Raw genomic sequence first — 26641 nt, forward strand, 5'->3', positions numbered from 1 at the left:
GGCGGGCATCAGCAAATTGAGGGACCTGTTTATTGGCGGGAGGTTTGCGGGCCTGGGGCAACTGGAAGATAAATTTGGCCTTCCCCAAGGGAACATGTTCAGATACTTGCAGGTAAAGGCGTTTGCTAGGCGACAGGTAGAGGGATTCCCTCTGCTGCCGTCGCGGGGGACGATGGACAGAGTGCTTTCGGGGGTGTGGGTCCGAGAGGGGAAGGTGTCTGACATCTATAAGGTAATGCAGGAGGTGGAGGAGTCGTCAGTGGAGGAGCTGAAGGCTAAATGGGAGGAGGAACTTGGGGAGCAGATAGAGGACGGGACTTGGGCAGATGCCTTGGAGAGAGTCAACTCTTCCTCCTCATGTGCGAGGCTTAGCCTCATCCAATTTAAGGTGCTGCACTGGGCCCACATGTCCGGGACTAGGATGAGTAGGTTCTTTGGGGGTGAGGACAGGTGCACCAGATGTTCGGGGAGTCCAGCGAACCACGCCCATATGTTCTGGGCATGCCCAGCACTGGAAGAATTCTGGAAGGGGGTGGCGGGGACAGTGTCGAGGGTGGTTGGATCCAGGGTCAAACCAGGGTGGGGACTCGCGATTTTTGGAGTTGTGGTAGAGCCGGGAGTGCAGGAGGCGAAAGAGGCCGGTGTCCTGGCCTTTGCGTCCCTAGTAGCCCGACGAAGGATTCTGCTACAGTGGAAGGATGCGAGGCCCCCAAGTGTGGAGACCTGGATCAGTGACATGGCGGGATTTATAAAATTGGAAAGGGTCAAATTTGCCCTGAGAGGATCAATACAAGGGTTCTATAAACAATGGCAGCGTTTTCTGGACTTCCTGGCTCAAAGATAGGCAACTTGGTCAATAGCAGCAGCAACCCGGGGGGGGGGGGGGGTTCCTTATTGTAGTGTCTATTCTGTAACTTTATATTGTGTTAATTTGCGTTGTTGTTAAAATGCTGTGTTGTTCATGGAGGTGGGGCGAATGTTTATGATTGTTAATATTATTGTTATTTTTGGTATTTTACTATGGTGCGTTATTGTTGTATAAATTCAAAATTTTTCAATAAAAATTATTTTAAAAAATAAACTACAATGAAACAATGGGTTGGCTTTAAAGAGGAAATCATTTGGGTACTGTTGAAGTACCTTTCCATGGGTAGGGCAAACAAAGCCAGAGTGCTCCTGTTGAGGAATAGGGCAAATGGCAAATGTCAGGCTGATAATACAGGTGAGAAAGAACTAAGTTGACCGTAGAAAGTTCAGAGGGACAATGAAAAAGGCAAAGGGAGAACATGGAAAGAGACTGGTGACTAACATAAAGGAGAATCCCATCATTGTCAATAGGCACATGAGTAATAAAAGGGTAGTTGCGGGAGAGGTGGGGCAAATAGGGATCAGAAAAATAACCTTTGCATTGAGGCAGTTTGTGTGGCTAAGGTACTTTGCATCAGTGTTTGACAAGCAAAAGGTCACAGAGAAGTAGGAAATAATTGAGTTACTGAATGGGATTAAAAAAAAAATGAAAATGGAGGTATTAAAAAGACTGGTTGGGTACTTGAAGTTGATAAGCCACCAGGACTGAATGGCATGCATCTGAGAATGCTGAGGGAAGTAAGAGTGGAAATTACAGAGGCTCTGGCTATCATCTTGGAATCCTCCTTCGATGCAGGGACGGTGCCAGTGGACTGGAGAATTGCAAATGTTGCAGCCTTGTTCATGAAAGGGTGTAAGAATAAACCTTGGAACTACAAACCGGTCAGTTTAACCTTGGTGGTAAGATAGCTTTTTAGAAGCGATAATGCGGAACAAAAATCAGTGACTTGGACAATCGTGGGCCACAACAGGAAGCCAACACACATTTGTTAAAGGCAAATTGTGTTTTTTCCGAACTTAAATAGCTGGCTTGTAATGCAGAACAATGCCAGCAACGCGGGTTCAATTCCCGTACCCGAACAGGTGCCGGAATGTGACGACTAGGGGCTTTTCACAGTAACGTCATTGAAGCCTACTTGTGACAATAAGCGATTATTATTAATTGAGCTTTTTGATGATGTAATAAAGAAAGCTGGTGAGGGTAATGCTGTTGATGTGGTGGACATAGACTTTCAAAAGTTATTTGATAAATTGCCACATAACAAAGCTTGCCAGGTTGAGTTTCATGGGATAAAAGGGACAGTATTGGCCCAAAGTCGGTTGAGTGACAGGAAACCGAAAAGTGGGAAAAGGTTGCTTTTCAGACTGGAGGAAGGTGTACACCGTGTTCCCCAAGGGCCGGTACTAGGACCAGTGCTTTTGTTTTATTTATTTTTTTAAAATAATTTTAATTCAAATTTCCAGCAACAAATTTTATCCCAACAAAGAAAAACAGTAGCCCCCCCCCAATACAAAAACAATAAAGTAACAAGAAAATTAAATAAGCATTGAACCATGAAAACGAACCCCCGCAACAAACCCGTACCCCCCCCCCCCCCCCCCCCCCGGTTGCTGCTGAAGTTGACCACCCTCTAACGCTCCGCCAGGAAATCAAGAAAAGGGTGCCACTGCCGGAAGAACCCTTGCAGGACAAACTTGACCCTCTCCAGTTTAATGAACCCAGCCATGTCGCTGATCCAGGATTGCAAAGGCCAGAATACCGGCCTCTTTCGCCTCCTGCACTCCCGGCTCCGATACTACCCCAAAAATTGCGAGCCCCCAGCCCGGTTCCACCCTGGAGCCAACCACCTTTGACAAGGTCCCCGCCACCCCCTTCCAAATGCCCTCCAACAAACATGTGGGTGTGATTCGCTGGGCTCCCCGGAACACCTACCACACCTGGTGGTCTTCTCCCCCCCCCCCCCCCCCCCCCAAAAGAGAACCGGCAAAAAGACCCTCCCCAGGGCGTCCGCCCACGTCCCCTCATCTATCTCCTCTCCCAGCTCCTCCTCCCACTTCGCTTTCAGTTCTTCGACCGAGGCCTCCTCCTCCTCCTGCATCACCTGATAAATTGCCGAGATCCTGCCCTCGCCGACCCACGTCCTCGAGAGCACCCTATCCTGAACTCCCCTTGGCGGCAATAGCGGAAACTCCGCCACCTGCCGCCTAACAAACGCCCTAACCTGCATATACCTGAAGGTATTCCCTTGGGGGGAGACCCCAATTTCCCTCCAACTCCTCTAAGGTCGCAAACTTCCCGTCAAGGAAGAGGTCCCCCATCCGCCTGATACCTGCCCTGTACCAGCTCAAAAACCCTCTATCTATCCTCCCTGGTACAAACCGGTAGTTCCCCCATATCGGGGCCCAAACTGAGGCCTTCACTTCCCCCCTATGCTGCCTCTACTGCCCCCAGATTTTGAGGGTAGCCACCACTACCGGACTCGTAGAGTACCTTGCCGGGGGGAGCGGCAACGGCGCCGCCTCCATCCTCTTCCATGCAGCCCCCTCCCCCTCCATCACCCACCTCCGAATCATTGCCACGTTCGCAGCTCAGTAATACCCACACAGGTTGGGCAACACCAATCCACCCACTTCCCTACCTCGCTCCAGAAATACCCTCCTCACTCCCGGGGTCCTCCGCGCCCACACAAACCCCATAATACTCATGCTGACCCTCCTAAAGAAAGCCTTCGGGATCATGATGGGTAAACACTGGAAGAGGAACAGAAACCTCGGGAGCGCCGTCATCTTAACCGACTGGACCCTGCCCGCTAGGGAGAGTGACAACACATCTCACCTCCTGAACACCCCCTCCATCTGCTCCACCAGCCTCGTAAAGTTTAACCTATGCAGGGCCCCCCAGCTCCTGGCTATCTGGACCCCCAGGTATCTGAAGCTCCTCTGCCCTTTTCTGCGGGAGCCCCCCATCTCTTTCTCCTGGTCCCCAATATGCACCACGAACAGCCCACTCTTCCCCACATTGAGCTTATAGCCAGAGAAGTCTTCAAACTCCCGGAGAATCCTCATCACCTCAGGCATCCCCCCCGCTGGATCTGCAATGTACAACAATAAACCGTCGGCGTACAACGGCAGCCCCCCCCCCTGCGCAATCCCCCTCCAGTTCCTCGATTCCCTCAGTGCCATGGCCAGGGGCTCGATCACCAACGCGAACAGCAGGGGAGACAAGGGGCCACCCCTGCCTCGTCCCCGGTACAACCGAAAGTCCTCCGACCTCCTCCCGTTCGTCACCACGCTCGCCACCAGAGCATTATACAACAGCCTCACCCACCTAATAAATCCCTCACCAAACCCAAACCTCCTCAATACCTCCCACAGGTAGCTCCACTCCACCCTGTCAAAGGCTTTCTCCGCATCCATCGATGACACTATCTCCGCCTCTCCGTCCACCGCCGGCATCATTATGACGTTGAGAAGCCGCCGCACATTGACGTTCAACTGCCTCCCCTTCACAAAACCCGCTTGGTCCTCGTGAATAACCTGCGGGACCACCTCCTCCACCCTCCTGGCCAGTATCTTGGCCAGCAGCTCCGCGTCCACATTGAGGAGCGAGATCGGCCTGTAAGACCCACACTGGAGCGGGACCTTATCTCGCTTCAAAATCAATGGAATTAATGCCCTGGACATCGTCGGGGGCAAGGCCCCCCCCTCCCTTGCCTCATTCAAGGTCCTCACTAACAGCGGGACCAACAGGTCTGAAAACTTCTTATAAAATTCCACCGGGAACCCATCAGGTGCCTTCCCTGACTGCATACTCCTCATCGCATTGGCCAGCTCCTCCAGCTCAACTGGCGCCCCCAGACCCTCCGTCTGCTCCTCCCCTACTCTCGGGAACCCCAGCTTGTCCAAAAAGCGGTCCGTTCCACCCTCCTCCCCAGGGGGCACTGACCGGTATAACTCCTCATAGAAGGTCCTGAACACTCCGTTAATGCCCCCTGCACTCCGTACCAGATTCCCTCCTCCTTCCCTAACTCTCCCTTGCCGCCTCCCGCTTCCGAAGCTGGTGGGCCAGCATCCGACTCGCCTTCTCCCCATACTCATATACCGCCCCATGCGCCCTCCTCCACTGCGCCTCCGCTTTCCTGGTGGTCAATATGTCAAACTCCGCTTGGAGACTACGATGCTTCCTCCAAAGCCCTTCTTCCGGGACCTCCGCGTACCTCCTGTCCAACCTTACCATTTCTTCCATCAACCTCTCCCTCTCCCTTTTCTCCCCCCTCTCCCTGTGTGCCCTAATAGAAATCAGTTCCCCCCCTAACCATCGCCTTCAGCGCCTCCCAGACCACCCCCACCTACACCTCCCCATTGTCATTAGTTTCCAAATACCCCTCTATACCCCACATACCTCCACGTCCGACAGCAGACCCACCTCTAACCTCCACAGAGGGCGTTGGTCCTTCCCCTCCCCCAGCTCCAGGTCCACCCAATGCGGAGCGTGGTCTGATATGGCTATCGCCGAATACTCCGCCCCTCCCACCTTCGGAATCCGCTCTGCTGAGGACAAAAAAGTCAATCCGGGAGTAAGCCTTATGGACATGGGAGAAGAATGAGAACTCCCTCCCCCACCGTCCTCATAAACCTCCCAAGGGTCCACCCCCCCCATCTGGTCCATGAATCCCCTCAGCACTGTGGCTGCCGCCGGCCTCTTACCGGTCCTGGACCTAGAACGATCCAGTGCTGGGTCCAGCACTGTATTAAAATCTCCTCCCATTATCAAGCCCCCCGTCTCAAGATCTGGAATCCGGCCCAGCATGTGCCACATGAAGCCTGCATCGTCCCAATTTGGGGCGTACACATTAACCAGCACCACCCGCTCCCCCTGGAGCTTACCGCTCACCATAACGTATCTGCCACAGCTATCCGCTACCACACTCGACGCCACAAAGGACACACTCTTCCCCACCAAAATTGCCACATCCTCGCATCCAACCCCGAATGGAGCACTTGTCCAACCCACCCCCTTCTCAGCCTTACCTGATCCGCCACCCTAAGGTGCGTTTCCTGGCGCATAGCCACATCCGCCCCCAACCCCTTCAAATGCGCAACCACCCGGGCCCGCTTAACCGGCCCATTCAGTCCCCTTACGTTCCATGTGACCAGCCGAATCGGAGGGCTATTCCCCCTCCCTCTCCGCCGGTCAGCCATAACTCTCCCTCGGCCAACCACGTGCCCGCAAAACCCACACGGCTAGTTCCCCACAGTGGCAGATCCCCATCTTGACCCCCCTAGCACCATCTGTTCCCTTCCAGCAGCAACCCGGTACCCCCCCCTTAGCTAGGGCCCCCCTAGCTGCGTTGCCCCTCTCATCGTACTTCCATAAGTCAGCCGACTCCTGCTGACCCCAGCTGCTCCCGCCACCCCAATGACCCCCCCCCGGTGTAAGCCAACCACATCTCCCCCTGACCAGTACAGACCCCTCCCATTCCGACTCCAGCGCGGGAAAAAGCCCGCGCTTCTAACTTAAACCCCGGCCCCTAACCCAAAACGCGGGAAAGAAAAAGGCGCGTGCCCCAACGGGCCTACAAAACATCTCCCCAGCGTTCCACCAGAAAGAAAGGAACCGAAATAAGAAAAATCCCAAAAACCCAACAGAAAAGTACAAGGGAAAACAGAGCTTCCGGACAATATCCATCAGCCTCCTCAGTTCGAGTCCAGCTTCTCTGCCTGGACAAAGGCCCAGGCCTCTTCAGGGGAGTCAAAATAATACTGCCGATCTTTATAAGTGACTCAGAGGCGTGCCGGCTGTAGCAGGCCAAACGTCACCCCTCTGTTGCGCAGCACTGCCTTCGACCGGTTATAACCAGCCCTTTTCTTCGCCACCTCCGCGCTCCAGTCCTGATAAATCTGGACCTCTGCATTCTCCCACCTGCTGCTCCTCTCCTTTTTAGTCCATCTCAACACGCATTCTCGGTCGACGAAGCGGTGAAAACAGACGAGCACCGCCCTTGGCGGCTCGTTTCGCTTGGGTTTCCTCACCAACACCCGATGGGCACCGTCCAGCTCCAAGGGCCCTTGGAAGGACCCCGCTCCCATCAGCGGGTTCAGCATCAAGACCACATATGCCCCCAGGTCCAAATCCTACAGCCCCTCCGGGAGGCCCAGGATCCGCAAGTTCTTCCGCTGCGAGTGGTTCTCCATTTCCTCTATCCTCGCTTGCCATTTCTTGTGGAGCGCCTCGTGCGACTCCACTTCACTGCCAGGCCTAGGATTTCATCCTCATTCTCCGAGGCCTTTTGCCGTAACTCGCGGATCTCTGCACCCTGGGTCGTCTGAGTCGCCGTAAGCTTATCCAGTGAGGCCTTTAGCGGTTCCAGCAGCTCCGCTTTCAGCTCCCTGAAGCAGCACTGAAGCAGCTCCTGCTTGCAGTGGGCGCACCACTGCTGCCATGCTGCCGGTTCCCCCGCCCGCCGCCATCTTGTTCTTCCTGCCTCGCACCTTTCTCTGCTCCAAAGCCGATTTTGTGACCGCCCCGCTCCTGGTCCAGTCCATCCACCGGCAGATAGGCGCAGCAGATGTGTTCCCACACCGGGAAAAGTCCAACCAGCGCCGCTATGGGCCCTTAAAAGAGCTCAAAAGTCCAAAGATAGCGGGAGCCACCGAACTTGCGGCTGAGCTCCGCATCACCGCAACCGGAAGTTCCGCTTTTGTTTTATTAATGGCCTAGACTTTTTAAAAATAAATTTAGAATACCCAATTAATTTTTTCCAATTAAGGGGCAATTTAGCGTGGCCAATCTACCTACCCTGCTTGAGGCTTGGGTCAGTGACATGGCGGGTTTCTCAGGTTGGAGAAGGTAAAGTTTGCCTTGCGAGGGTCCTTACACGGGTTCTCCAGGCGGTGGCAACCGTTCCTTGACTTTCTCGCGGAATGTTAGGTGGAGGTCAGCAGCAGCAGCAAACCAGGGGGATGGGGGGATGGATTTCATTTGTGAAGGGCAAATACCCCACCTTATTTTGTTAAATGGTTAAATTGTTAAATGGTTAAGTTGTTTTCTGTTTTACTGTTATGTTTTCTTTTTGTTGTTTTTCTTTTTGTAGTGGCTTGTAAAAATTATTGAAAAATTTTGAATAAAAATAAATTTAAAAAAAAAGAAGTCTCGGCAGGACAGTCATCTTCACTGTCTGAACCCTCCGCACCAGTATCAGTGGGAGCATGTCCCATTTACAAAAATCCCTTCTCATTTGATCCACTGCTCTGCCCAAATTTAACTTGTGAAGCTGCCCCCAATCCTTGGCCACTTGAATCCCCAGATACCTAAAACTCTTCCCCACCACTTTAAAAGATAGCTCCTTCAGCCTCCTTTCCTGGCCCTGTGCCTGAATCACGAACATCTCGCTTTATCCCATATTTAACTTGTAGCCTGTAAATTGCCCAACTTCTCCTGAGACCTCCATGATTTCACCCCCCCCCCCCCCCCCCCCCAAACCACCACCACCGGGTCCGTGATATAAAGCAGCAAATCGTCCGCATAGACAGAGACCCTGTGCTCCACCCCCCTCTCGCTATTCCCCTCCAGGTATTTGCTGCTCTCAGAGCCATTGCTAAGGGTTTTATGGCCAGGGCAAACAGTAATGGGGAGAGCGGGCATCCCTGCCTTGTACCCTGATAAAGACTAAAGTATTCTGACCAAACTCGGTTAGTTCTTACATTTGCCACTGGGGCCTGATACAATAGCCGGACCCACTCCACAAATCCCTGCCCAAACCCAAACCTGCCTAAAATATCCCATAGATACTTCCACTCCACTCGGTCGAAAGCCTTCTCCACGTCCATGGCAACTACCACCTCAGCCTCGCGCCCCTCCGCTGGCATCATAATTACATTAAGAAGCCGTCTAATGTTGGATGTCAGGTGCCTGCCCTTTACAAATCTCGTCTGATCCTCCCCAATTATCTCCGGGACACGATCCTCTATTACTGGTGGCCAGGATCTTTGCCAATAATTTGGCATCTACATTCAAGAGGGAGATTGGCCTGTACGATCCACAGCTCTCCGGATCCTTGTCACGCTTCAGGATGAGAGAAATTGATGCTTGTGATAACATGGGGGGAGTATTCCCAGCTCCTTGGACTCATTGAAAGTCTTAACCAGGAGCGGCCCCAGTAACCCAGAGAATTTCTTGTAAAATTCCACTGGGATCCATCAGGTCCCGGAGCTTTACCCGGTTGCATCGCCTCCAGTCCATCTGTCACCTCCCCAAGTCCAATCAGGCCCCCCAGGGCCTCCACCATTTACCTTCGGGAATTCTAGCCTCCCCAGGAATTGATTTATGCCCCCCCAAACCGGGGGTTCCAACTCGTAGAGCTGGCTATAAAATTCACTGCCCCGGGTCCGTCACTGTCTTCCCCCTCAAATTCTTTATTTTCCCTATTTCTCTCGCCGCCTCCTGTTTCCTCAGCTGATTAATTTCTTCTTTAACCAGCAGTGCCATGCAACCACCTTTTCTTTTATGCCTGTCCTTCCTAAATACTGATAGCCCTGGGACATTCAGTTCCCATCCCTGGTCACCCTGCAGCCATGTCTCCGAAATCCCAATTATAACATACCCATTTATATCTATCTGCGTGATTAGTTCATCCACTTTATTACAAATGCTCTGTGCATTAAGGCACAGAGCCGTTAAGTGTGTCTTTTTCACATTGTTTGCCTTGCTCCCAATATTTTTCTATATTGCCCTGTTTGAACTTTGCCTTTGGTTTCTCCACCTATCACTTTTCTTATTCACCTTTCTACCATGTGTTTTTGTCCTTGCTCCCTCTTTCTCTGACTCCTTGCATAGGTTCCCACCCCCCTGGCATATTAATTGAAACCCTCCCCAACTGCTCGGTGTAACCCATCCAGTTTGTACATTTATCATTCTTTGCCGAATATTCTTAGTTATACCCTTACTTCAAAAATATCTATCGGGTTTAAAACTCCAGGTATCATTCTGAGCTGAACCCCTTCCATGGACAAGATTTCTACCCTAGGTGCGGTGCTTGGAATTGCACACTGTGCTTTGTTGTGATCAAACACAATTGTCTTGTAGCTACTACGGAGGCCTGGCCAATGTTTACTGTTTTAGACCGAGATGCTGTTCAAGGAGAACCTACACTGTATGAGACTTTCTGAATTAAATTGTAGTACAGTACCAATTTGTCTTTTGAAAAAAAAAGTCTGATGCTAACTTGCATATTGCACCAAATGTCATGAATCCATCAATAAGGGATGGGATACAGAGGCTTTCATGGCTGATGTATGCAATAAGTGACGAATGGAATATAATAGCTACAATCTGTCAGCTTCCTGTGAAAGATACTTGAGTGAATACTAAACAAGCACTTCGTATTCTTTCAACAGGAAATGGTTTATGTTAGGTTATTGACTGCTGGCTGAAGGAGTAGGCATTATTGGGGATAAAGCCAGCATTCCTTGCGTTTAGCTGCTGTAGCTTCATGATTGCATCAAAATTATTTTTCTGTCATGTTTATATTGGGCAAGAAGCAGATTTAAGTACTTGGCTTCAACTCCATCAATGCTCTATTCTTCATCTTTTTTTTAGAAATTTAGAGTACCCAATTAATTTTTTTTTCCAATTAAGGGGCAATTTAGCGTGACCAATCCACCCACCCTGCACATCTTTTGGGCTGTGGGGGCGAAACCCACGCAAACACGGGTGAATGTGCAAACTCCACACGGACAGTGACCCAGAGCCGGGATCGAACCTGGGATCTCGGCGCTCCACTGTGCTGCCCCCGATGCTCTATTCTTTCAGGGTCTTGTTCTTTCTTTTCCTTTTTAAAAAAATAATATTTTATTAAGGTATTTAAAATTTTTTATAACAGTAACAAAAACAATGACATCAACATGGTAAAATAAACATTTCCTCCCCCAGCCCAATCTTCACACACCTCAACCATACAACAACAATCCCCCCCCCCCCCCCCCCCCTGCTGACATTTTAAATTTTCCCCGAGAAAGTTGACGAACGGCTGTCACCTCCGGGTGAACCCTAACATTGACCCTCTTAAGGCAAACTTTATTTTCTCAAGACTGAGAAATCCAGCCATGTCGCTAACCCAGGTCTCTACACTCGGGGGCTTTGAGTCCCTCCACATTAATAAAATCAGTCTCTGGGCTACCAGGGAGGTAAAGGCCAAGACATCGGCCTCTTTCATCCCCTGCACTCCCGGCTCTTCCGACACTCCAAAGATTGCTACCTCCGGACTTGGCACCACCCGTGTTTATAGCACTGTGGATATTGCCTTAGCAAAACCCTGCCAAAACCCTCTTTGGGCATGCCCAAAACATGTGCACATGATTTTCTGGGCTCCCCGCGCACCTCGCACACCTATCCTCTACCCCGAAAAACTTGCTCATTCTAGCCACTGTCATGTGTGCCCAGTGGACTACCTCAAATTATATCAGGCTAAGCTTGGCGCACGATGAGGAGGAGGTATTAACCCTGCTTAGGGCATCTGCCCATAGACCTGCCTCTATCTCTCCTCCTAGCTCGTCCTCCCACTTGCCCTTAAGCTCCTCCACCTCCGCCTCCGAAAGCTCCTGGTAAATATCCAACACCTTCCCCTCTCCCACCCAGGTATTAGAAATTACTCTATCCTGTATCCCCCGTGGCAGCAGCAGTGGAAAGGCTGGCACCTGTTTTCTCAGGAAGTCTCGCACCTCCAAATACCTAAAACCATTCCCTGCTGGCAATTTAAATTTATCCTCCAAAGCTTTCAAGCTTGGAAAGCTCCCATCTATAAATAGATCTCCCATCTTTCGAATTTCTGCCCTCTGCCAACTCCGGAACCTGCCATCTAGCCTACCAGGTACAAACCTGTGGTTATTATACATCAGGGTCCAAATCGATGCTCCCTCAACTCTCATATCTCCTCCACTGCCCCCAGATCCTCAGAGCCGCCTCCACCACTGGAGTTGTGGAGTATTGGGCCGGCGAGAACGGCAGAGGTGCCGTTACCAATGCTCCCAGACTGGTGTCTTTACATGACGCTGCCTCCATCCACTCCCATGCCGACCCCTCCCCCACTACCCACTTCCTGATCACGGCTATATTAGCCGGCCAATAGTAATTGCAGAAGTTCGGCAGCGCCAAACCACCCCCCACCCCACTGTGCTCGAGCAACACTTTCTTTGCTCGTGGGGCTTTACCCGCCCACACAAAGCCCAAAATAATCTTATTCACCCGCTTGAATAAAGCCTTAGGGGTGAAGATGGGGGAGCGGCACGGTGGCACAGTGGTTTGCACTGCTGCCTCACGGCGCCGAGGTCCCAGGTTCGATCCCGGCTCTGGGTCACTGTCTGTGTGGAGTTTGCACATTCTCCCCATGTTTGTATGGTTTCGCCCCCACAACCCAAAGATGTGCAGGGTAGGTGGATTGGCCGCGCTAAATTGCCCCTTAATTGGAAAAAATTAATTGGGTACTCTAAAATTTCTAAAAAAACAAGGGATGAAGATGGGGCGGCACTGAAAGACAAACAGAAATCTGGGGAGGACCGTCATTTTCACGGTCTGTACCCTCCCTGCCAGTGATATGGGAGCATGTCCCATGTCCTAAAGTCCCCTTCCATTTGTTCTACCAATCGTGATAAGATTAATTTGTGTAGTACCTCCCATTCCCGGGCCACCTGAATTCCCAGATATTAAAAGCCTTCCCTACTATTCTAAGTGGCAGCTCTCCCAGTCTCTTCTCCTGCCCTCTTGCTTGGATCGCAAACATCTCGCTTTTCCCCATGTTCAATTTATACCCTGCAAAATGGCCAAATTCCCCCAAGATTCGCATTACTTCCCCCATCCCTCCAACGGGTTTGAAATGTACAAGAGCACGTCATCTGTGTAGAGCAAGACCCGTGCTCACCCCACCCTCCGAACCAGCCCTTTCCAGTTCCAAGAGGCTCTTAACGCCATGGCCAATGGCTCTAATGGCCAGAGCAATCAGTAATGGGGAGGGGGGCACACTTGCCTCGTCCCTCGGTGTAGTTCAAAATATCCCAACCTCAGCAGGTTCGTATGCACTCTCGCTACTGGTGCCTGATAGAGCAACCGCACCCAGTCAATGAAGCCCTCACCAAACCCAAACCTTCCCAACGCCTCCCACAGGTAATTCCACTCCACTCGATCAAAAAGCTTCTCCGCATCCATCGCTACCACCACCTCCACCTCCTCTCCTTCTGAGGGCATCATAATAACATTTAGAAGCCTTCGAACATTGGCCTTGAGTTGCCTGCCCTTTACAAATCCCGTCTGGTCTTCCCCTATCACCCCCGGGATACAGCCCTCTATCCTTGTGGCCAGTATCTTAGCCAGCAGTTTGGCATCCACATTCAGTGGAGAAATCGGCCTGTATGACCCACATTGCTCCGGATTCTTCTCCTGTTTCAGGATCAATGAAATCGAGGCCTGCGACATTGTTGGAGGGAGGACTCCCTTCTCTCTTGCTTCATTAAATGTCCTCCCCAGCAGTGGGCTCAATATCTCTGAAAACCTCTTGTAGAATTCCACCAGGTAGATGTCAGGCCCCGGGGCCTTGCCCGACTGCATGCCCTCCAGCCCCTTGATTATTTCCTCAATTTCAATTGGGACTCCCAGCCCCTCCACCAGGTCCTCCTCCACCCTCGGGAACCTCAACTGATCCAGAAATTGCCTCATCACCTTCACCCCAGCCGTGGGCTCCGACTCATATAATTTACTATAAAAGTCCTTCAACACCTCGTTCACCCCGCTGGGTCCAGGACATTAAGAGTATATTTACTCTTAACTTTACCTATCTCCCTAGCCGCCTCTCTTTTCCTGAGCTAGTGCGCCAACATTCTGCGAGCTTTTTTCCCGTACTCGTAGATCCTTTGCCTTTCTCAACTGTTCCACTGCTTTCCCTGTGGTCAACAGCCCAAACTCTGCCTGTAACCTCCGCCGCACCCTCAGTAGCCCTGCATCCGGGGCCTCCGAGTATCTCCTGTCCTCCTAGAGTATCTCCTCAACTAATCTATCCCTCTCAGCCCGTTCCACTTTTTCTCTGTGGGCCTGTATCGAGATTAGTTCCCCTCTGACTACTGCCTTAAAAGCTTCCCAGACCGTCACAGCAGAGGCCTCCCCCGTATAATTTGTTTCCAGGTAGTTCTTGATGGACTTGTTAACCCGCTCACAGACTGCTAGGAACCCCACATCCAGTCTCCACAGCGGGCGTTGCTCTCTCTCCACACTAACCTGTAGATCCACCCAGTGCAGGGCACGATCCGACACTGCAATTGCTGAATATTCAGTATCCACCACCTCCGGTATTAGTGCCCTGCTCAGAACAAAAAAGTCGATGCGAGGGTATACCTTGTGGACATGTGGAAAAAAAAGGAAAACTCCTTTGTCCTCGGCCATGCAAACCTCCATGGGTCCACTCCCCCCATCTGTTCCATAAAACCCTTCAATTCCTTTTTCCGCAGCCGGCCTCCTCCCTGTCCTGGATTTTGACCGGTCGAATTCTGGATCAATGACTGGATTGAAGTCCCATCCCATTTTCAGGTTATGTCACTCTGAGTCTGGGATCTTACCTAACACCTGCCTCATAAATTCCACGTCGTCCCAATTCGGAGCATATATGTTCACAAGTACCACTCGCACCCCCTCCAGCTCCCCACTCATCATTGTGTACCTACCCCCCTTGTCTGACACGATTCTCCCTGCCTCGAATGCGACTTGTTTGCTGATCAAGATCGTTACTCCCCTGGTCTTTGAGTCCAGTCCTGAGTGGAATACTTGGCTGACCCACCGGTTCCTCAATCTCGCCTGGTCTGTAACCTCTATGTGTGTCTCTTGTAGCCTTGCCACGTCCACCTTCAGTTCCCTCAAATGCGCAAACACGCGATCCCTTTTGACCGGTCCATTCAGTCCTCTCACGTTCCATGTGATCAGCCTGGATGGGGGCTTCCAACCATCCCCCTTTTTAGGCCAGCCTCGAGCTCGCGCCCTCCGCTTCCTCGAGTCCCAATTCGGGCTGTCGCCGTTCCTGACCTCCCATTTGTCCCCTAGAAACAGTTCCTCCCCTGTCAGCAAAGCAGCTCCAGCTTAACACCTGTCCACCCCCCACTGCGCTTCCGAGAGCCAGCTGACCCATGCTGACTCGATACCTCCCGGCCCTGGCACCAAGCAGTTTGTCTCCCTATTGTACTCTCCTCTCTCCCCCCACATGGATAAACATTTTAAAAGCATCACATTCCCCAGTAAACAAACAAGAAAAAAAAAGTGAAGAAACAATCACTTTTGAAAAATATTCACCAAAAATCAGAACTAAATTCATAGCTCATTCTCTCTCCCCCCCCCCCCCCCCCCCACCCCCACCCCCAAACAAGGTCCCTGCAAATCAGATCAACCTTTAACCATCCACACAGCCCATTGCCCATTATTTCACATAGAGCTACTTAAATTTTTACAATCCAGCACCACAAATCGCTGCCACAGAACTTCTCCAAGGCTTAAGTGTCTTTTAATTCGCCTCCAACTTCTTTTCTTTAATAAAGGTCCATTCTTCGTCTGGCATTTCAAAGTAGACATCCCGTTCCTCATGTGTGACCCACAGGCGGGCTGGGTACACCATCTCAGACTTCACCCCCTTCTTAAAGAGGGTCATTTCTGCCCGATTGGACCCAGTTCGCCTCTTGGCCAAATCCGCTCCCAACCCCTGATAGATGCGCAACTCACAGTTCTCCCACTTGCTGTTCCGTTCTTTCTTGGCCCACTGCAAAACGTGTTCCTTGTCCATGAAAACATACCACCATGGCCCTCGGCCGTTCGTTCGCTCTGGGCATCCTCGCGAGGGCTCTGTGCACACTGTCCAATTGCAGGGGCCGAGAGAACGCCCCAGCCCCCATCAACTTCTCCAACATGTCCATCACATAGGCCCTTGCATCCGATCCCTCACTACCTTCAGGGAGGCCAACAATTCTGAGATCCTGCCTCCTGGACCTATTCTCCAGGATTCTCCAGGTCCTCCAGCTTCTCCTGCATTCTTTTCTGGCGGTCGTTCATCATCCCCACCTTGCTTTCCAGCACAGTCCCCCCCCCCCCCCCCCCCCCCCCGGGGCGTATACACAGAAGAGGAATTGAATTAATGCCCGACATTGGCACAGAACAACTATGCCCGTCCCTTTAGTACAAAACATCCCACCCCCCTAGGTTGCTGCTGCTGCTGGCCTGTTTCTATCGTTCTGCCAGGAATGGCTGCCACCTCCTGAAAAACCCCTGCACTGATCCCCTTAGGGCAAATTTCACCTTCTCTAGCTTGAGAAGCCCCGCCATGTCATTGACCCAGGCCTCCATGCTTGGGGGCCTCGCGTCCTTCCACTGAAGAAGAATCCTCCGCCGGGCTGCCAGGGACGCAAAGGCCAGAACACTGGCCTCTTTCGCCTCCTGCACTCCCGGCTCCCCCGCAACCCCAAATACCGCGAGCCCCCAGCCTGGATTGACCCTGGATCCTACCACCCTCGACAACGTCCCTGCCACGCCTTTCCAAAATTCCCCCAATGCTGGACATGTCCAGAACATATAGGCATGATTTGCTGGGCTCCCAGAGCACCTAATACACCTGTCCTCAGTCCCAAAGAACCGGCTCATCCTTGTCCCGGTCATGTGAGCCCTGTGCAGCACCTTAAACTGTATGAGGCCAAGCCTCGCACAAGAAGAGGAGGAGTTCACCCTCCCCAGGGCGTCCGCCCACGTCCCCCCTCAATCTCCTCATCCAGCTCCTCCTCCCATTTACCCTTCAACTCCTCAACCGAGGCCTCGTCCATCTCCTGCATCACTTGGTACGCCGCCGAGATCCTCCCCTCCCCAACCCATACCCCCGAGAGCACCCTGTCCTGGACCCCACGCGGCGGCAGCAGAGGGAACCCCGCCACCTGCCACCTGACAAACGCCCTCACCTGCATGTACCGAAAGGCGTTCCCCGGGGGGGCCCGAACTTCCTCTCCAGCTCACCCAGGCTCGCAAATTTCCCGTCTATAAACAGGTCCCCCAACCTCCTGATACCTGCCCTGTGCCAACTCAGGAACCCGCCATCAATTCTCCCCGGAACAAACCGGTGGTCCCCCCGTATCGGGGATCCCATCGAGGCCCCCACCTCCCCCCTGTGCCGCCTCCATTGCCCCCAAATTTTGAGGGTAGCCACCACCACCGGGCTCGTGGTATACCTCGTTGGAGGCTTTCCAGCACAGTTATATACTCCTCGTGCTCAGACAACTTTTGTTCAACCGCCTGGATCGTTGTCCCGTGAGTTTCCTGATTCTGAACCACTTGATCAATTGCAGCCTTAATTGGGTCCAGCGTGTCCTCCTTCAGCTTGGCGAAGCAATCCTCAAAATACTTCACCAGCTGCTCCGTTAACCACTGTGTCATCTCTCCACGGCCCTTGCCCTCCGTCATGCTGTCCCGTGTTACCAGCTCTGCTTGCGTCTCCCTTATAGGACTATATCATCTCACACGGCCACTTCTGGTCCAATTCTCCATTCACCGGAGAGGGATTTCTCCTTACTGACTCACTCTTCACCGATTTAGCCCATAAAATCCGAACAAACCGTGTGAAGAAGATCCAAAAGTCCATTACAGGCGGGAGCTATCAAATGTGCGACCTACTCCTCCATGGCCGCCACCGGAGGTCCGTTCTTTCTTTTCTTTTTAAAAAAATATTTCTTTATTCTCCTCCTTTTTCGCATTTTCTCCCAAATTTACACTCACTAACAATAAACAATAATCAGCAACAAATATATCAATCCCCATAGCAACAACAACGATCCCATCTTTTCCCACCAAACCCAAAACATACGCCCACATGTTCACATAAACAAATGACAAAAAGGAATCCGGAATCCCCCATAGCTCCCATTAACACCAATTGCCCCCCCCCCCCAACTAATGTTCGATGTTATCCAGTTCTTGAAAGTGCATAATGAATAATGCCCATGAATTATAGAACCCCTCTGTCCTTGCCCTCAGTTCAAACTTAACCTTCTCAAGGGTCAAGAATTCCAACAGATCCCCCCCCCCCCCCCCCCCCCCCCCCCCACCCACCCACCACCCACCAGCCAGGGCACAGGGCGGCGAGGTTGCTCTCCAACCTATCAGGATCCGTCTTCGAGCGATCAATGAGGTGAAGGTTACAACATCTGTCTCCGCACCTGTTTCCAACCCTGGCTGGTCCGACACCCCGAATATGGCCTCCAGGGGGCCCGGGTCCAGTTTCACGTGCACCACTTTAGAATTACCCTAAAAACCTCCTTCCAATAATTCTCTAACTTTGGAGAGGACCAAAACATATGAACGTGATTAACGGGGGCCCCCCCGCAACGTACACACATCTTCAACTCCTTCAAATAATTGGCTCATCCTCGCCCTCGTGAGGTGTGCTCTGTATACCACCTTTAGCTGTATCAGCCCCAACCTCGCGCACGAGGTGGAGGCATTCACTCTCCAGAGCACCTCACACCAGAACCTCACCTCCATATCCTCTCCCAACTCTTCCTCCCACTTTGCTTTGATCCCTTCCAGTGGTGCCTTCTCCTCTTCCAAAATAGCTCCGTACACCGCTGACACTACCCCCTTCTCCAGTCCCCCTGTCGTCAGCGCCTCCTCCAGCAATGTGGAGGCCGGCTCCTCTGGGAAGCCCTGTACCTCCTTTCTGGCAAAATCTCGAACCTGCATGTATCTAAACATTTCCCCGTGCTCCAGCCCATACTTCGCTTCCAGCTCCTTCAATCCTGCAAATCGACCCTTAAGAAACAAATCTTTTAGTGTCTTAATCCCCTTCACCTCCCATTTCCAAAAATTTCCATCCCACCTCTCTGGCTCAAATCTGGTTCCCCCGAATCGGCATTTTCCTTGACCCTGCCCCCAACCCGAAGTGTTGGCGAAACTGCCTCCAAATTCTCAATGAAGCTATTATTACCGGACTCCCTGAGTACTTCCCCGGAGCTATCGGGAGCGGCGCTGTTGTTAGTGCCTTCAATCCTGACCCCCTGCACAAACTCTCCTCCATTCTGACCCACTGGGAATCAACCCCTCTGACCCAGCTCCGCACCTTCTCCACAATAGCCGCCCAGTAGTTGTACATCAGCTTCGGGAGGCCCAAAACCCCTGCCTGCCTTCCCCTCTGTAGCAGCACCTTTCTAACTCTGGCCACCTTCCCTCCCCATGTGAACGAGGTAACCCTTTGGCAGGTAAACTTGCAGGCATCGAAAAATATAAATCGTGGCAACATGTTCATTTTAACCGCTTGTACCCGACCCGCCAGTTACAGAGGGAGACCATCCCACCTTGCCAGATCAGCTGTAACTCTCCCCACCAAACTAGAAATGTTTTACCTGCAGAGCACCCACCACTCCTGGGCAACCTGCACCCCCAAGTACCTAAAGTGAGCCCCTGCCCTACGGAATGGCAGCCCCCCCCACCCCTGCCCCCACACCCAGCCGAGATACCACAAAATACTCTTGTCTAGATTCAGCTTGTACCCCAAGAAAGACCCAAACACTCGAAGCAGCTTCAATATTCCCCCTATCGACACACTTGGTTCCGACACGTATAACAGCAAGGCATCTGCATATAAATGAAATGAAATGAAAATCGCTTATTGTCACGAGTAGGCTTCAATGAAGTTACTGTGAAAAGCCCCGAGTCGCCACATTCCGGCGCCTGTCCGGGGAGGCCGGTACGGGAATCGAACCGTGCTGCTGGCCTGCTTGGTCGGCTTTAAAAGCCAGCGATTTAGCCCAGTGAGCTAAACCAGACACCCTATGCTCTATCCCCCGCCACACTATTCCTTTCCATACCCCTGAACTTCTTAATGTGATGGCCAAAGGCTCAATCGCGAGTGCAAACAGCAGGGGGGGACATGGGCCTTCCCTGCCTAGTCCCGCCGTTAAGTGAAAAGTATCTCGAGCTGATGTTGTTTGTGCGGACACTCGCCTTCCCTCAATCTCCCTGAAAAAAGCCTTTGGCAGGAAAATCGGTCGGCATTGAAATATATACAGAAATCGCAGCAACACATTCATTTTAACTGCCTGTACCCGACCCGCCAGTGACAGAGGGAGACCATCCCACCGTGCCAGATCGGCTTTCACTCTCCCCACCAAACGGGGGGGACATAGGACATCCCTGCCTTGTCCCACAGTGGAGAGAAAAGTATCTCGAGCTGATGTTGTTTGTACGGACACTCGCCCTCGGCTCCTTTATATAGTAGCTTTACCCAATTCACAAATCTTGGTCCAATCCCAAACCGCGATCAGAACTGCCATCAAGTACCTCCATTCTACCCAGTCGAACGCCTTCTCAGCGTCCAATGCGACAATCACTTCTGTTTCCTTCCCCTCTGCCGGTGCCATAACGACGTTCAATACCCTTCTAATGTTTGAAAAGAGCCGCTTCCCTCTCACGAACCCCGTCTGATCTTCACCTATCACCTTCGGGAGGCATTCCTCCAGCCTACCCGCCAGTACCTTCGCCAATGCTTTTGCGTCCACATTAAGAAGTGATATGGGCCTATACGACCCACATTCCGTCGGATCCTTATCTTTTTTTTAGCAAGAGGGAGATTGATGCCTGCCCCAAGGTTTGTGGCAACACCCCCTTCCCTATCACCTCTTCAAACATCCCCACCATCAGGGGTGCCAGCTTATCCTTGAATTTTTAAATAATATTCCACCGGAAACCCATCCGGCCCTGCCACCTTCCGCGACTGCGTCCTTCTAATCGCATCCTTTATCTCCTGCTCCACTATTGCTTCTTCTAATGTAGCCCTGTCCCCCTCCCTTAACCTCGGGCACTCCAACCCATCTAGAAATTCGACCTTTCTTTTCTATCACCTTTTCCTAGAATGTTATAGCACAAAATGAGGCCATTTGGCCCATATTTGCCAGCCCTTTGAAAGAGCTGCCCAATTGTCTTCCTCCCCTGCTCTTTCTCCAAAGCCAAAGAAATTTTTCTTTTTAAGTATTCCAATTCCCTTTTGAACTGTAATATTAAATCTGCTATCACACTTTGAGGATGTTCGTCACTTCCTTTTTAAAAAAAACGTTCTCTCCCTTTTTTGCAAAGCCTTTCCTACGGCCCCAAATTAAATCTTATAAGACCATAAGACATGGGAGTGGGCGGCACGTGGAGCAGTGGTTAGCACTGCTGCCTCATGCGCCGAGGACCCGGGTTCGATTTCGGCCCCAGGTCACTGTCTGTGTGGAGCTTGCACATTCTCGCCGTGTCTGTGGACATCACCCCCACAACCCAAAGATGTGCAGGGTAGGTGGATTGGCTACGCTAAATTGTCCCTTTATTGAAAATAAAAGTATTGGGTCCTTTAAATTTATAAATAAAAAGACATAGAAGCAGAATTAGGCCATTCGGCCCAACGAGTCTGTTTCGCCATTCAATCATGGCTGGTGTGGTTCTCATCCCCATTCCCCTGCCTGCTCCCCATAACCCCTCATTACCCCTATTAATCAAGAACCTATCTATCTCTGTCTTAAAGACACTCAGTGAATTGGCCTCCAAAGCTTTCTGTGCCAAAGAGTTCCACAGATTCACCACCCTCTGGCTGAAGAAATTCCTCCTCATCTCAGTTTTAAAGGATCGTCCTTTTAGTCTGAGGCTGTGCCCTCAGGTTCTAATTTTTCCTACTGATGGAAACATCTTCTCCACCTCCACTCTACCGTGGCTTCTCAGTATTTTGTAACTTTCAATAAGATCCCTCTCATATCCTTCTAATGAGTACAGACCCAGAGTCTTCAACCGTTCCACATATGACAAGCTCTTCATTCCAGGGATTATTCTTTTGAACCTCTTTCAAGGCCAACACATCCTTCCTTCGAAATGGGGCCCAAAACTGCTCACAAAACTCCAAATGAGATCTGATCAGAACCATACACAGCCTCCGAAGTACATCCCTGCTCTTGTATTCTAGCCCTCTTGAAATGAATGCCAACATTGCATTTGCCTTCCTGACTGCCAACTTCCAACCTGCATGTTAACCTTAAGAGAACTTGAACGGGGACTGGACCCTTTGTGCTTCTGATTTCCGAAGCCTTTCCCCATTTAGAAAATAGTCTATGCTTCAATTTTTCCCACCAAAGTGCATAACCTCATACTTTCCCACATTGTATTCCATCTGCCACTTATTTGCCCACTCTCCTAGCCTGTCCAAATCCTTCTGCAGCCCCCCTGCTTCTTCAATACTACCTGTCCCTCTGCATATCTTTGTTAACTCCCTGATTGAAACAGGAAATGCATTTACAGCTGTATCCAGCTGACCGGTCTGCCCTTCAGTAGATGCTGTGAGAATACAGTACCAATCAATACATTTCTTGAAACCTGTTGTTAGTTTATGAATGCAGAAAAACCAGTCCGGTCAGTGGTCACTGAAGTTTGGGGAAGATAATTCATCCTTGTTCACCAAAATATCCCCAACATGACAGTTTCCAGTCATACACACTGCTGTGTTAGCAAGTATTACTAAAACCTGTGTTTATATGTGTTATGAACCTAATACCTAATAGGCGTAGAAATCATCTTGCAGAGAGATATGAATGATCTGGTTTGTGCACCACAGAATATTAATGACAGCTTAAAGAGGATGAAAATGTAGCATTATCCTTGTTATCCTGTCCTATTTGCAGGGCTTTGTATTAAGATATTGTAACCTAAATTAACAGGGGGTAAAGCGAATATTGCACAAGCCTGGGGGAATTGTGATACAGCCTTAATTGGATTAAGACACATGCTCCTTGAGTAAACTTTGGATGTATATCTGTGAATAATTTCTGGATCTGTGAACCTGCCTCCCCAGACCTCCACAGATGGTGATTGAGGTGCAAAGTTTGAGGGTTGATCCCAATCTGCTGAGCTAGTTGTTCTGATGGGAGTGGCAGGAGGACTGCTAGAATTGTCCTCCGTGTCATGTCCATGGGTACAAGGGAGGGATGTAAATCAGCCCGCTATCCTGCCCCTCAGTAGTAGATTCTCTGTTGGAAACTGCATGCTGAATGTAGGTGAGAATAAAGATTTGACTGTGACTCCAATGTAGTGAAGTTGGTTCCCTTGCTCCCCTTCCAGTAAGAGCACCTTGCACTAGGATTTCTGAAAATCTGCTTGAGATATAGAGAAGCAAATCTCTGCTTCTTTCTTGGAATTCCACAAGGAGTGTGCTGACTTTCTTGCTTTTCTCAAATTCTGCCATTGGCGGTAAGATATTGGACACAGAGGATTTTGGAAGCAAACCGAGGGGTTCTAGTCCAATGTTTCCAGTCCTCTTCCCTGAGGAAGAAGCTGACCTGCATTTGACAGCTTTTCATGGTCTTATTGTAATGTATCCGTGCCCCACTTTCCCTTTACTATTTGCACAATTTCTCTTCCAGCAAAAATAAGCATGGATTCAAGCTTCATGATGTGACACCAGTCAGAAACCTTGTCCATAAATCCGATGCCTCTCTTCATAGCTTTAAAAAAAATAAATTTAGAGTACCCAATTATTTATTTTTCCAATTAAGAGGCAATTTAGCATGGCCAATCCACCTAACCTGCACATCTTGGTATTGGGGGATGAAATGCACGCAGACACGGGAGAATGTGCAAACTCCACACGGACAGTGACCCAGGGCCGGGGTTCGAACCCGGGCCCTCAGCACCACAGTCCCAGTGCTAAACACTGCGCCACATGCCAGCCCCCCTCTCCTCTTAGCTAATGTCCTTCATACCAGGCAACATCCTGCTAAACCTCTTCTGTACCCTCTTCCAAATCCTTCTGGTAGTGTGGCGACCAGAATTGAACACTCCAATTGAATACTCCAAGTGTGGCCTAACTAAAGTTCTATTCAGCTGTAGCATGACCTGTGTTTGGGCCAGGGTTTCGAGAACCCCAAAGTGTATCATGGAGTTCACCTGACCCACAACCTTTAATAGATTGTGGTATGGGGAACACACGGCCCACTCTACAGGTGTGGCACAGCAGAACTGGAAAAGTATTTTTTAAAGCAAAACAATGTTTATTCTATGAACTCAAGTTAACCTTTTTAAAACATACAGTGAACATCTTAGCAACCATTAATTCAAATACAACCCCCAAAGAATACAACACTAAGTAATCCTTAAGCTGACGTTTTAACATACATAAGACTTAAAAAAGAACTTTAACAGAAGCACATCAGGTTAAAGTCACCACTGAGAGCAGTTATTGGTTTTAATTCACCAAAGGATCGATTTACAGTCTTTGTATTACAGAGAGAGAGACTAATACCCCTTCTGGCTGTGACTGCAGCTATCCAGCTCTGAAAACGAAACTAAAACACACCCTGCAGCAAACAGCCTAAAATGAAAGTAAAAAGCTGACTGACAGCCCAGCTCCACCCACTCTCTGACATCACTGCAGTAATAAACACCCATTTCTTAAAGGTACTCTCACATGACACCTGCCAATTTTTGTACTTGAATCCCCATCCGATGAAGGCAAGCATGTCGTATTCCTTCTTGACTACCTTCTCCACTTGTGTTGCCATTTTGTATCAATACTCTTAAGGTTGGATAAACTCGGGTTGTTCTGACGGGAACGATGGTGGTTGAGGGGCGACCTGATAGAAGTCTCCGAAATTATGAGTGGCATGGACAGAATGGATTGTCAGAAGCTTTTTCCCCAGAGTGGAAGAGTCAATTACTGGGAGACATAGGTTTAAGTGCGAGGGGCAAAGTTTAGAGGTGTGAGAGGGAAGTTTTTTACATGGAGGGTAGTGGATGCCTGGAACTCGCTGCCGGAGTTTTGACAAATAGATAAATAGAATGGGAATAGAAGAATAAGGGCCCCGGCAGTGTAAAAAGTTTTAGGTTAGACGGACAGCATGGCCGGTGCACGCTTGAGGGCCAAAAGGCCTGTTCCTGTGCTGTACTTTTCTTTTTTCATTGTTGTTCTTTGACACGACTTTTCCCCCTACACCAAAGAAATATCTAGAATGGTAGTAAAACCCCACAATTGTATCACTTGCATGTTAGTTACTTTTTGACATCTCAACAGGAAGCTGAAGTTGCCCATAGTTTATACAATTTAATTATAATTGGCTACCCCTCTCTCTTTCTCGACATGAGAAATGATGTTGGCAGTAGGGTCGTCAGCTGTGATTAAATGCATTCTTGGAGGTGTCATCACATGACCCCCCAACGCTGCAACCACTCGGTCAACATATCCATTCTTGTGACGTATGGCCTTCCTATACCAATTGGAAAGCAAAAAGACTGACTACAAGCATCGCTTCTCGGCCTTTTGGCTAAGATGTGCATGAGGTCAGATGTAGTGCCTGGATCTGGTATGTCTCTCTTGTGGGGACCATGAATTGGATTCAATTTGAATTGATTTTTGGAGCAGGCAAGGAGCTGGATTAGGGGTTTGCTCCTGACCCCACACTGAGCTCTGACTTTGTAACGCTGATAAAGTAATTTAAAAAAAGTCTCACCACCCAATTGGATGATGCTTGACTGTCAGTCAAACAGCCTTTTATTCCCCATTCTCCACATTTTAAGAAACTGACCAAAACCCCCCAACCCTTTTTTAATGTTCCGATGAGTTTTTATGAAGGGTTGCAAAGAGCAGTGTCCTGGAGATTGAACTTCAATTTCTGGAATCTCCAGGCCAATCCTGGAGGGTTGGCAAGCCTAGCTGAAGACTATTTAACCATTAATACAGTACTACCACAATTCTGTTCTGTAACCCAGAGGCACTAAGATTGTGATAGTCTGACTGCAGCCCAGGCTCTGATTCTCAAACACTGCAGATAGGAACAAATCTTAAATCTTCTGTCACTCAGATGCTTTTGCAATTAAATGCTCTTGCCATTGCGGCATTGAAGTTTGTACTGGTACATTCTATACTGCTGTTGTCTACAAGTAGATCTGAAAGTAACTGGGTGCTAATATTTGTAGAAATGACACTGCATTGCTCCAAAACGATGCTTGATTTTTGTTTACTTAAAAGTGTCTGCATTTATTCTGTTGCTGTGCTGAGTATGCATGGGCCCAGACCATTCCCAACAGATGTGATGCTGTTTCAACCTTTTACTGTGCTGAAGTCAGCAGTATAGAATATTTCAGTCAAAATTTGTGGAGACTCTTGCTATCTTTAATATTTCTACCCTTCAAGGCCCTTTAAGTCACTTATGAATTGGTGTCATGAGTAGAATGGGTGCCCAATCTTTGTGTGGTTAGATTCCTGTCTCCATTGGTGCCTTTGACGGGGATGGGGGAGGGTCTTTGACTATGGTCTTCATGTAATCTTTGTGCTTGTCTGCAGATTTGGGAATTGGCAGACCCAGAAGGCAAAGGCTACCTGGATAAACAGGTATGTGAGTCATGCTTTTGTTAATTCTAATTAATTGATTTTCACTAATTCCTCTCATACTTAACCCTCTGTTTACATTTTAGGGCTTTTATGTGGCTTTACGCCTGGTAGCGTGTGCACAGAATGGCCATGATGTTAACCTGAGCAGTCTAAATGTGACACTCCCACCGCCCAAATTTGTAAGTGTCTAAACCTCCAAACAAAATTCTAAATCAGTGTATTTTGACTGATGTGTCTTTAATGATGTGCAGCAAAACTCACAGTTGTTAATTTCTAACTTCATTTAATACAGCAGTATTTTCAACTGACCTGCCTTCAGAACGTTGCATGATTCGATTTGTGTTGATTTTCAATGTGAAATCTAATGAGCATGA

The 26641-nt window shown here is 49.9% G+C and overlaps 1 protein-coding gene across 6 annotated transcripts in view; it reads left to right on the forward strand.

The window, feature by feature from the left end:
* eps15l1a (epidermal growth factor receptor pathway substrate 15-like 1a) overlaps positions 1-26641 on the forward strand; it is a 584484-nt gene that overhangs the window by 151621 nt on the left and 406222 nt on the right. For all 6 annotated transcript variants that reach the window (XM_038777805.1, XM_038777809.1, XM_038777810.1 and 3 more), the window contains exons 4-5: positions 26220-26267; positions 26351-26446. In XM_038777805.1, the coding sequence (XP_038633733.1) occupies positions 26220-26267; positions 26351-26446 (144 nt within the window). The remainder of the gene's footprint in view (positions 1-26219; positions 26268-26350; positions 26447-26641) is intronic.

The sequence above is a fragment of the Scyliorhinus canicula genome, chromosome 18 (assembly GCF_902713615.1).
Source record: "Scyliorhinus canicula chromosome 18, sScyCan1.1, whole genome shotgun sequence".
NCBI lineage: Eukaryota > Metazoa > Chordata > Chondrichthyes > Carcharhiniformes > Scyliorhinidae > Scyliorhinus > Scyliorhinus canicula.